The sequence below is a fragment of the Mytilus trossulus genome, chromosome 7 (genome assembly GCF_036588685.1).
Source record: "Mytilus trossulus isolate FHL-02 chromosome 7, PNRI_Mtr1.1.1.hap1, whole genome shotgun sequence".
In the NCBI taxonomy this organism is placed as follows: Eukaryota; Metazoa; Mollusca; class Bivalvia; order Mytilida; family Mytilidae; genus Mytilus; species Mytilus trossulus.
This window is the reverse complement of record NC_086379.1, coordinates 72,347,024-72,360,245: the sequence shown is the minus strand read 5'-3', so window position 1 is coordinate 72,360,245 and position 13,222 is coordinate 72,347,024. Positions and strand designations below refer to the sequence as shown.

At 30.9% G+C, this 13,222-nt stretch overlaps 1 protein-coding gene across 1 annotated transcript; it reads left to right on the top strand.

Annotated features, from left to right (window-relative positions):
• Positions 1-1,877: 1,877 nt before the first annotated feature.
• Positions 1,878-11,723, top strand: LOC134725745 (serine hydroxymethyltransferase, cytosolic-like). Its single transcript, XM_063589798.1, has 8 exons — positions 1,878-1,992; positions 4,489-4,712; positions 5,069-5,427; positions 5,762-5,974; positions 6,301-6,414; positions 7,902-8,024; positions 9,082-9,309; positions 9,809-11,723. Exons 2-8 carry the CDS (start codon positions 4,504-4,506, stop codon positions 9,973-9,975), a joined length of 1,413 nt encoding a protein of 470 aa, XP_063445868.1. The 5' UTR covers positions 1,878-1,992; positions 4,489-4,503; the 3' UTR covers positions 9,976-11,723.
• The last annotated feature ends 1,499 nt before the right edge of the window (positions 11,724-13,222 follow it).

The following is a 13,222-nucleotide window of genomic DNA, read 5'->3' as shown; positions in this document are numbered from 1 at the left end:
GAAAATTTAAATTTGAAAATTTTTGAAAAAAAAAGAAGAAATCCCTTATTTTTTTTTAACAAATCCCCCCCCGCCCCAAACATATTGAAACCCCCCTTTCATCAATAACCCTTAAAACAATCCCATCCTTTCCTTTTTAGTTTAGAAAATTGTAGTACAATTACAGAGAGGTCCATATACATGTACTTACACCCAAGTTATTGTTTGGAAACTAGAAATGTTCTTCTTTTCGGCCCTTTTTTGTTTTTTGGCCCCTCATTCCTACATATTTTGGGCAATTAATCCAAAACTAAATCCCAGCCTCCCCTTTGTTATATGGAGCATTGTGGTACAGTTTGAAAGATATCCATACAATAACACACAAGTTATCGTCTTGAAATTAGAAAAAATCTTGTTTTTGGCCTCTTTTTGGCCCTTTATTCCTAACTTTGATTCCATGACCCATTTAAAGGAATCCAAACCTTCTACTTGTGGTTTTAAACATTATGATACAATACCAGAGCAATTGAAATACTTATACACAAGTTATTATCCTTAAACTATAAAATGCTTGTTTTGGGCCCCTTTTGGGCCCTTAATTCCTAAACGGTTGGGACCATCATCCCCAAAATCGTTCCAAAGCTTCCTTTTGTGGTATTGAACCTTCTGGAAAAAAAATCATAAAGATTTATTCACTTAAACTTAAGTTACTGTCCTAAATATAAGTCTACTTTGATCAGTTTTAGTTAAAATGTTGAGAGCCAAAAACTATTACAATAGTGCATTTTATAGATATTTGGGGCATTTTTTTTTACTAACTTCCCACTATTTGCCAGGCTAATTTTTTTTACTTGTCTTAGAACTGATATACACCTTTAAAAAAATCCTAAATTAAAAAAAAAAAAATATGATCTTAAGAGAAAACACCTACTGAGTACATGTACTACATGCAAGTTATCTAATACATCTGTTGCACGAATCTCTCTGGCAACTTGCCAAAAGGTAAAAAGTATGTCAAAATGCATTTTTTCTTTTTTTTATAATGCTCTTTGCAAAATATAACAAGATAATGCTATATTTAAGAGATATATCAATTATTCAGACCTTTTAAAAGTACCTAAATTTTTGTGATTTTTTTGCATTATTTTTTTATAATTCACAAATATGCAAATAAGGCTGTTAAATGGAAAATAGTGTGAATTAACCAAAAAAAATTTTTTATTTTAACTCCTAAAAACCCAAAGATTTTGGAAATATATATAATGTTGCAAAGTTATTACTACCAATTTGGACGAAATTTGAGATTTTGCATGGTTTTATGGCAGACTGGCTCTTAAAAAGGATATTGCTAACTTCTTATCTTTCTTCCTAAGAAGTTCTTGCATGAAGTCAGCCTCATAATAATGAAGAAAAAAGTCGCCAAGTAGAGGGGCACAGTTTGTTCCCATTGGAATGCCGACAATCTGTTGAATAAAATACGTCCTCCGAACGTAACAAATATGTTGTCAATCAAGAAATCAAGCATCTTGATAATATCAGTTTCAGGGAATTTTTTGTTTGAATCAGAGTGATTCTTTACAAAGTAGGATTTATCCCTCCCTAAGACAAGATACGTGTATCTACGTTGGCCATTCTTTTTTATGAAGCAAAGTAATACCAACTCTTTCAATTATCCTATGACATAATCAAATCTAAAAACAAACATGACCAAATTTTAGAGATTTTTTTTTGCTGTTGTATAGCTTTTGGCTTTTGCTTGTATATAAGCTATATTTTGTTCTCTAATATGAAATCCTACAAATAAAGCTATCATTGAAGATGCCTTAAATGGTACGTTTTACAAGTACACGAGCTAGTAATGTTATTTCTGTTTCTTTTATTTATTCTGATTGGATGATAAAACGTTGATTTTAATTGGTTATCGTTTGTTATATAAAGCGGTCGTTTCCCGTGTGCTTCCTGTTTACTTCTACCATATAGCTCGTAGCAAGAAGGTGGCGGGAAACCTTTTAGGTATTATTTAACTTATTTATATTTAGTTTTTATAAGAGTAAAGACGATCTAATGAAAGAAAAGGCTTTTAACTTACTGATCACCATTATTCAAATGCATGACAATCTAATATAATAATTGTTTTCTTTATTTTATCAGTTACACATAGCTTTAGTGCAAGAAATAGGTTATTAGAGTTTACATATGATATTTAAAGATTCTTTAAAAATGACTTAATTAAACTTTTTAAATGCAGTCTGGCTTTATGAGTAGTGATTAAGTCTACAATCTATAGTTCGGACATTTGTAAAGATTTATGTAAGTAAAGATTAAGTAAGTGCATCCTGATTTGTACATTTACTTCAGGATTTGATAAAGGGATCAACAAATTTGACAACTGTTGAGGGTCAATATGTTGTTTGTCCGAGTATAGTTTTATAATGCTGTTGATACCTTAACTTATATCTTATTGATTAGTATTTTGACAGATGAACAAAAGTTTTTAGAAATTTTATAAAGTTAAGAACTTTTAAGATGTGATATAAAGTTTGTCAAAGTTATGTAATGACTATAATGTAAGAAAATTAAGAGGTTATGTAATCTATAACAATCAATAAGTTATGTAAGCTGTTAAAAATGGAGGAAAAATGAAGAAATATATTAAAAATGTTTTGCCCTAATACATAGTTGCCTGAAAATCTAATAATCATAGCGAAAAAAATGGGAGAAATTATTCTGGCAAATACTATTAAAAATATCTTATTTCACCCATTTTTTCACTATAATTATTAAATCTTCAGGCGATTGTGCCTAATCATACTATTAACTAATGCTTGTACATGTTGTACTGCAGATCATTATTTTAGGTTCATGAAAAGGTGTGCAACTTGTCACCATATTGAAAAACTTAAAATAATACCTGATTGGACAAAGAAATTTTAAACTTGCATAATTTGGAGTGGGCTTCACATACATGTAGATGTGTAACAGTGTTGAGCTTTTGATAAGGGACTCCCTGATTTAAATTTTCCCTAGAGTTTGATATTTTGTTATTTTTATGTGACACCAGAAAATTTTGCTGTCACATTCATGTACATGTGTTGGTATCACCTCATCATCAACCCCGTTGTCCGAAGACATTTAGGTTTCCAGTCAATAACTTAAGAATAGGTACATAGAAATATATCAAATTTAAACACAAGGTTTATTACCACTAAAGGAAGGTTGAGAACAATATTGGCGGTTATGGTCCAAACAGTTTAGGAATAAAGGGTAAAAAGGGGCGAAAACAGACAATAACTTGTGAAATCATCAATGGTGTACGGATCTCGGAAATTTTACAAGTTACCATTCCTTTAGTTACCATACCACAAAGGGATGGTAAGTATTGGCTTTGGGAGGTTATGACTCTAATTGTTTAGAAATTAGGGGCAAACAATTAGGGAGGTTATTTAAACTTAACATTGAAAATGTTGTGTTTGAATTACCTCCCTTACACTGCTTTTAAATTATGTATGAAGAAATGTTGTATTGTCTTGAGGTGATGAGCTGTCAATTTATCTTCAGAAGTTACTATTTTAAAAATGCTGATTAAGTTAATTTTTTTTTTTGGGGGGGGGGGGGGAAGTGGGGTAGTGTGGCCTTAACAAATTAAAGGTCAAATCTTCAGTTTCTGTTTTCTTAGTTTGCCTCACCCAACCAAATGTAATGTAACTTACACACAATACTAAAATGTCTGATAAAGTACAAATTTGGGTTGCATAACTTTTAACTGCTCTTCAGTTTTTTCCCTTCATAACTTTATATGATATGCAATTTGGGGCATCATATTTGTCCCATGGACACATTCCCAATACATTTTACAATTAGTTGATTTAAAAATTATGGATAAAACAAGACTATTTAGAATTCAAAATTTTGTGACTGATAGAGTTTATTTTATACCCAAAAATCTTTGTTTCTATATAAAAGTCTAGAAACATACTGGTCTTCTAAAAAATTGGCTTGATATCACTCTGATGATGAGTCTGCTCCGCTATTTAGTGCACTCTCTGTAAAGAAACACAAAATCAGGTGGTCCAAACAATTAAAAATCCATAATGAATCGTAAATTTTAACAGAAACAGTTTTACTTTTTTACTCAAATTGATGGTGATTAGAAAGTGATTGCATGTTTTCAGTACATTTTAATGTATAAAATGCCTATATTTGTCAACTTGAAATGGAGGCAGTTGCAAAAAATACAATTGTAAAATAAAATGTTATAATTGATATGTAATATATGTCTATTGCTATTCAGAATTACACCTTCAATAAAAGACAAGTTTGAATACAACTGACATGACTTGAAGGGTACTAATGATATAAAACACTTCACAATGGAATACAGTAATGTACAGTTAATCATTTCTAGACAATTTGATTGTAGAAAACAGAATGAAATACAAATAATTGTTGTCAGATAAAACTAAAAAGCTATGCATACATAAAGATGAATGTATTTATTTTATTTTACAGAAATAAAGAACAAAAATGATGAACGGATCAGGAGATAGTTTTTACCTTCAGAAGGACATCAAAGACGATGATCCAGAAATGGCAGCAATTATTAGAAATGAAAAAAATAGACAAATGAAAGGCCTAGAACTGATTGCATCAGAAAATTTCACTAGCAAAGCAGTTATACAAGCACTGGGTTCCTGTTTGACTAATAAATATTCTGAGGGGCAACCAGGTCAAAGGTGAGTTAAGGTTCCACTATTTATGGAATATATATGAGACAAGTTTTAAATGTGACATACAAAATTGACCCAACGGCAAATATTGATCACTCCTAGACTCATTGATAGGTATATGCTCATTTGACTTTAGGTTTATAAGTACTTTGATTCATATGATTGACACCTATTTAACACCAGAATCACATATTCCATAACATTTAAATTAACACATGGGGATGAAACGAAAGTATGATTAAGTGTTGTGTTTCATATGTCAATTTCTTGTATATAAGATCTTAAGTAAACTAACTGCTCTGAGCCTCTGACCATTATTTGATGAACTGTGATGAAAGATAAAATGTATAATACTCTCACAGGTACTATGGTGGAAATGAATTTATTGATGAGATGGAAAGACTGTGCCAAAGGAGGGCGTTAGAGGCTTATAAACTTGACCCTGCAAAATGGGGAGTAAATGTTCAACCATTGTCTGGAAGTCCAGCAAACTTTGCAGTATATACAGCACTAGTAGGACCACATGGTAGAATTATGGGTCTTGATTTACCTGACGGTGGACATTTAAGTCATGGTTTTATGACTCCTACTAAGAAGATCTCAGCAACATCAGTGTACTTTGAATCAATGCCATATAAAGTTAACCCAGAAACAGGGCTGATTGATTATGATGAACTCCACAGAAATGCCAAACTGTTTCTACCAAAAATGATTGTAGCAGGTAAGAAAGGGTAGAATTTATCAAAACTCATGTTCAAATTCATATTTCCAATCATGAAATATATTTTAAAAATTTGCAAATTCTTTTTCATTTTGACTTTTATTATACTTTTTTCTTTTTCTTAAAAAGAAGTGATCAATTAATTAAATTGAATCCTGTTTCTAGCTAAAGTAATTGGTCAATTTTTTTTATCATTAACATTTTTGTGACATTCACATGATTTTACCTCAATATTGAAGAAGACTTTTTGTTAAGAAAAAAAAGAAGAATTGAATATCATATATGTAGATGCATTAAAATATTTTATAATGTGTCTAAATTTCTTTGCTTTCAGGTATCAGTTGTTATTCCAGAAATCTAGATTATGCCAGGTTCAGGAAAGTGGCTGATGAGAATGGTGCTTACGTGTTGGCAGATATGGCTCATGTTAGTGGATTAGTAGCGACAGGATTAGTGGCTAATCCATTTGAACATTGTGATGTTGTTACTACAACAACCCATAAATCACTCAGAGGACCCAGATCAGGAATGATCTTCTACAGAAAAGGTATGAAAACAACATAAACATGATTTGAATGTATTTGTTTTGGCCTAAAAATTAATTGATTCCTTTTATAACCTACTATTTAATTTATATGTCTAAACACACATGAAACAGATATTACGATAATTTTTTTTTAAAGAGAATGCAAATACCTATTTGGGATCAGTTCATTAAAAACAAAAATACATGAAACAAGTAGGTTAACTAAGACAATATTCCTTTCCTGAAACTGGTTATATTTATGACCATAATTCTACATGGAAAATAATTGTTGAAACAGACTTATTTGTGTTATGGATATATTTAATTTCTAATTTTATTCTCTTTAGGTGTTCGAAAGGTACTCAAAGATGGTAAAGAAGAAATGTATGATTTAGAGAAAAAGATAAATGAAGCTGTGTTTCCAGGCTTACAAGGTGGTCCACATAATCATCAGATTGCAGGTGAGTAGCTTCATTATACATAATACATTGATAAATTAAATAGAATAACACTCAATCCCCTTTCCACTTGTGTCTTATTATGCAGTAAAAAAATAAGCTTCTTTTTGCTTTCTCTAATATTTGGATATTTAAAATGCCAATAAAATCTTCAAGTATATATGAAGCAGTGATGTTGCTAGCGCTCGTCACTTTCGTATTTTACGAAAAGGTTTTCGAAATGACGAAAATATTTCATATCAATTTCGTCACTTAAATTTGGAAAGTGTAAAAATATTTACACATCAAATAACTTGAATTCTACCTGTCTTTATGTTTCTGACAAGTTTATGACCCTCAGGTAATTAACGTTTACCAAAGGTGTTAAAAGTTGTTATGACAAGTAATCCGCTTATCGCCAATCAGATGGGTCACTAATCCCTTAATTATCATTATAAAACCTCATAAATGACCATCATAATAATCTATATAAGTTAAATCAGTCAGTCAGCATTTCATTTATATCATTTCTCACATTTCAGTCGTATTTTCGTCATTTGAACAAAATTGATAAACTTCCCGGACATTTCAACTTTATTTTAATTTCAATATTTCCCTTACAATCATAATTTGCAGTTTGCTTGTCATAGTTTTGTCATTTCAACGTATTTTCGTCATACTTTATATAAATATTCATCAAAAACTTTCGACAACTTCGATTAAAAAGAATGAACTTTATTCAAAACGTAAATATTTTCACTTGCAAACAGGTGCTTTCTGTTCTATGCATTGCGCATGCGTAAAAGTTCGTAGATGAATCCGGTTTTATTCTGAAATTATTAATCAATTGTCACTTTCCGTTTTCATTTCATTTCGTTTAAAAATCGAAAGTTAACGTGATCTACAGTCTACAATCATTAGAATCGTCACATTAAGTATAGATGCAGATCCTTCTATCCAATATTAAAGAAATTGATTCCAAATAGATATTAAAACATATTTTCAAAGATATAATTGATTGTGAAGTGAAAAAGTCGTTACAAGTTCATTTGTGCAGTGGTTAAAAAATAAAGGCACCCAACTTTTGTTGATAAGGGGTGTGCCCTGAAAATAACTGAAGTGAAGTTTTGACCATATTACCAGATTCCTGTTCTTATCTTCATATCTTAGTATCACATCAGTCAATTCATTCAATATTGCCAATAACTGTCTACATTAGCAATCCTAAAGCCTTCAAAGATCCTAGACTAGTCCTTGAAGGACTTGGACATATATGTATAGCTAGTTTGATAAACATCCTAGATCCCTTGCTCTATAAAAAAATAAGGCTGATTTTTATCACGCGCAAAAAGTGACTAAAGCCCTCAAAATCCTAGCTGAAACCCTGATGAAGTAAAAGACACAGGTAAAAACAACATATTTTTTTATTTGTTCTTTACTTGTATAGTCATTAGCAGAGTTATGATTGATATTTGAATGCATTTTGATGTTCTGTAATATTTGTGTTTTAGCTGTTGCAGTAGCCTTGAACCAGGCATGTAGACCAGAATTCAAAGTTTATCAAGAACAAGTAATAGCCAATGCCCGTGTAATGAGTAAAGTATTACAAGAAAAGGGATATAAGGTTGTAACAGGTGAGAATTTAGATACAATCACAAATTAATCATATTACAATCAATCAGTGATTTGTTTTGTTTCCTATCTGTAGACCAAATGTATTTTATACCCCTGCCTTAGTGGAGGGAACATTAAGTTTGACTCATGTAAGTCTGTCTAACTGTGCACAGAAATTAAATTCAGTTCTCAAACTTATGCTTGCCTCAACCAAACATTTTGAAACTTAAATACAAAATACTGATCAAGTTTGAATTTTGTTGATGTCACTTTTACCATTTAAAGTAATGTCCCGTTACAATTAAAAAAATTGCTGAATTTTTCCTTCCCGTTCTTAAAGTTGAGATTGCCTTAATTAAATGTTATCAAACTTTTACACAATGCTTATTACCAATAAAACACAGATCAAGTTAGACTTTCTGTGGCAGCACTTTCACATTTCTAGAGTTATGTCCCTTTACAAATGAGAAATTATTGATTTTTTCAACCAAATGTTATGAATCCTATACACAATGCTTATTTTACAATACATTTGTTATAGACGATAAAATATCCTTATGAAACTTTTACAAAACATATCTTTGCGATAAGGAAAGCAAATATCACATGATGCAATAATACTTAAGTATGCTGTAAATGATAATAGCCCTAAACCCTTCCAATGATTATTAAAACCACTATAAGAGTATGTTTAACAACACTAGATGACAAAATTCTCCAACCCAGTATATAATTAGGTAATTGGGTTTATAATACACCTGGAGGATATAACTTTTATGTCCCTTCATTATAATGTGGCAGAGGAAAAAAATATATATTGCAACCCAATTAAATTGGCAAGTTTACCCACCATGAATTAGGAGAAAGTTCCTAAAAAATCACATGTCAACAATATTATTATAGGTTTTCAGTGAATCTTTTTTGTGAGACTAACCCCAGCTTTCTGATACAGCTGGAGTCTAAATGTGTATAAAATTATTTCTATGATGTATTTTAGGCGTTACATAATCTAAGTTGACTTCACTGTGTATGCTGAAGTCTAAACCTGTATATAATTATTCCTATGATGTATTTTAGGTGGTACTGACAATCATTTAATCTTGGTTGACTTGAGACCAAATGGAATAGATGGTGCTCGGGCTGAGAAAGTTCTGGAAGATGTTAGTATAGCTCTGAACAAAAACACCTGTCCAGGTGACAAAAGTGCTCTTAAACCAAGTGGTCTTAGAATAGGATCTCCTGCTCTTACCTCCAGAAATATGAAGGAAAAAGATTTTGAACAAGTATCAGAGTTTATACATCAAGGTAAATTTAATTGTTTAATGTCATCTTATACCTACTAGTATTGTTACCACATAAAACTTCTCATTATTATATTCATACATAAAAAATTCCACTACAGATTTTGATAATTTACACTCAGTATGTTAAATTTTTGGTACATTTTGTAGTAGTTGCAATCGATACATTAAATGCAGAAACTTGAATTTATAAATTGATAAAATCCATAATACAGCAGTTAATCATTTTTTTTCAAATTTGTCGTAGAAATCTATCTAAGTAGTTTATCTACAGTATCACCAACCATTTAAAAACCTGTATGTGTCAGTGCATTAGAACTTCAATCTTAATCTACTAGGATGGTCTGTTTTCCTGTCTATAGTCGGCGATTCTTTCTCTAGCCCTCTGGCTTCCTCTATCAATAAAACCTGATTGCCACAATATAGCCAAGAGTTCTGAAAGTGGCATTAAACATCAATCAATCATAGACACCTACAGTGGTATTTAACTTGTTTTATTTCAGGGTTAGTGATAACAAAGGAAGCTATGGAAGGTTGTGGACCATTATTGAAAGATTTTAAGGCTAAGATAATAACAGACGAAAAGATTAAACAGAAAATAGCAGCACTAAAGGCAGATGTCGAGAAGTTTGCTATACAGTTTCCAATGCCAGGACTTGATGGGTGGTGAAGGATTTATGTTAATGACTCAGAGGGTTATAGCTGTAATGCACATGTGTTGTAGTATCTGCTATGTTTTAATGGCATAATTTGTGGGTTAATAAATACATAATATGAATATTAATTTTTAAGAATGATTATGGGAGTAAAAATGACATGGTGAATTAATTTATATATTTTTAAAGTTATCATGGATGTTCACAATTGTGTATACTTGTACTGTTTAAACGATGCATGCAGAGAATGATTTAGAAAGAACCAGCATGTGAAGATCAACACTATTTTTAATGTTACATGAAAGAACTTGTACATGACTTAATTGTGATATTGAAATATTTTCATTTGTTAATGTCAATGAATTCATTTATGAGTTAACATGTGATTTTAAACAAGGGAGACATTTTTATGGCTGGTGATTTTTCTAAGTTCTTTGTGTGTTCCCAGGGTACCATATTTATATGAACTAGGCACTAGTTGTATTTGTTTTGTTTGTTTAATTGATGGAGTTAAGCACCACTTTATATGCCTCTGTACACTTCCATGGTATACATTTTTGTTGGGAGGAAGAAAGTATGTCCAGGGTAAAAACCCCAACCCTTTAGACTTAGTTTTGGTAACTTTACCAATGTGCATAACCCGAGCAAGGCCCTATTCATGTATGAAAACTATGAATGTTTTAGCGTTTAATTTATGTTATAGTTTTATTTTTACACGGTGAAAAGATTGAGATTAATGTTATTGTTGTGTTTTTGTTTGGCAAAATCTTGTCTTGTAAAGATGCCCTGGTTATAGCTGTCTGTCCCTCCTAAGTTATTTAGAATGTGGGACCAAAATTAACCATTAGTTATCTGAATATACATATGTTGCAGAAAATATTCAATAAGAAATAGATAAAAAAGTTAGAATGACGTGACATTTGACCCGTATCCAAAAATTGTTAGGGTGGTTCATACACACTTCATTTGTCTTGTGGGTAGATTTGGGTTGAAGTATTAAACCTATAAATACTTCTACAAGGTGATTTTTTTTTTACTTTATATAAAATATAATTAATGTGTTTTAAATGATGTTATTTCTTAGTTGGTTTACGTTTGTTCATTTTCACGTTTATTCTATTATTGATGGAGTTTGAAGAAAAAAAGTTGAGTACTAAAAATCTGGCAGTTAACAGAAAAACTGAGTGCCTTTTTTCAGTATTAGATGTAACATTCCTCAACTTGTAATACCTAGATATGAATGTTATGTCTTATATGACAAATAAATATCAACCATGACAGTACCATTCAACTAAATAATTTAGATTTATTATGGTATTACTTGTTTACTTGACTCATGTCTATATATCTGGAAATCAAAATCATTATCATTTTTCATTGCAGTCATTCTTTCATAAACATCATATAGTTCAATGACAATCTTGCTAAATTACTTTTAACTTATTTTTTTATTGGTTGATTTCTGAAGAAAATTCATACACTTCAACTGTAATATCTTTGTATGTGCCATTGTACAGGGGCTTTAAGTAATTGTAAGGTTAATCTTTTTCCTTCTGTTCAAAAGATCTCTTAAAATATGAATTAAAGATTTGAAATTATGTAAAGGAATCATGTGAAGAAATCCTTTTTATTTATTATTTATGAAACATTTGTGATTGTGCAGATTAAATCTGTTTATTGGTTTTTCTCCCTTTATATTCATTTTGTGAAGAGAAGCAGTTTTGTATAAGAAACAACCAAATAAAAGCAAGATACAAATTAAGATTGTGTTGTTTTTAGTTTCTATTTGTCTGTTGAGAACAGAAAGGTTATTGTGGATGTGTGTAATTTTAACTCCTAGTTGTGTATATAAAATTGGTTTCGTGAGTTCTGCTTATTGCCGGTATATCGCAGGAATCCATTCACCTTTTCTGTTGGATACAAAAGTAGGTTTGTCAATGTGTTCATCATTTATTGAGAACAATTGTAACCATAGGTGAATAAAGTAACATATTTCTTTTCTTGAATATCAGAATTGTATGCATTTGTATATTCAGATTGAGACATTTCAACAATTTTTTGTGCAAATGTTTGCTTTTCTGATCATACTGATAGATCAGGTTCTTCAACATTATGTAATATAACAAGGATCCATGTCAATTTGTTAAAGGTCAGATTAAACCTGCAAGACTGTAATGCATGCCTTATAATCATTCCATACTCCAAATATACCCATTACTTGGTAGTTGACCCTTTTGCTTAAGTATCCAAGAAACATACCCAACCAGGAAAAGTTAATATTGAGAAATAATGTTAAGGTCAGAAGATGCAGGCAAGAGAAACCAGACAGACATATTCACCAAATAAACCTATTGTAAATAACTATATTTTTAAAACACCAGTGAGACAAAATTGAAAATTCTACATATTACAACTGGATTAAAAATCAATGACAACACAATTTTCTCCTTGATGGCTTTTTGGAACTAGCCTCTTTTTCTTTGGTGCTCGCATTATGTTTGTTATAACAAATGAAATTTATGACTTGAATTTTAAAGTTTGTCTAATACTGTGCTCTTAGATTCGTTCCCTCGAATCAAATTTTGAAGAAATTGAAAAGATTTTGACGACTTTTACCAAAATCTCGAAAAATGTACTATGTCCCAAATGCTAGCAGTCTAGAAATACTCATTGACATTGGGTGAAAACAGTCAGCACAAATTTTGGTTGTTCATACTAGTAGTCTCTACCCAGTCTTGCTAGAAGTACAACTGCAGGCTTATGAAATCTCTAATCCGTCAAACCATTTAAAAAATCCTATTCACTGTATTGGTGGAAAACATTTGACCTACAATAAACTTTGGCGTCTTGTTCCAAGAGTTTCACTATTATATACCATAAAAGGCCAATGACAAGGTTCTGAACTTAGGACAGGCATGATATGAATATTCACAAGACTTGAAGCTTCTAATTTGAATTTTCAAAAATCAATAATTACCTCCAGTGGCTTTTCGTATTTTCAGAACAAAAATTAAAGAACAAAAAATTTTGGTTCTCATCATTCTTATGTACCAGTTGTAAATTATATGATTTCCATGGCTTCAATTCGGTATCATGGCAACCAAATCAGCATAGTGTAGAATCTTTGCAATCAGTAACTCAAACATCATGCCTTAAGTTGCAAAAGATTTGGCCATGAGGATATTGTGAAGATTGAAACATGTTCTAAATCTTTCCTTTGACATACCGGAATGCTCACAAATTAGGGTAAAGTAAACCATA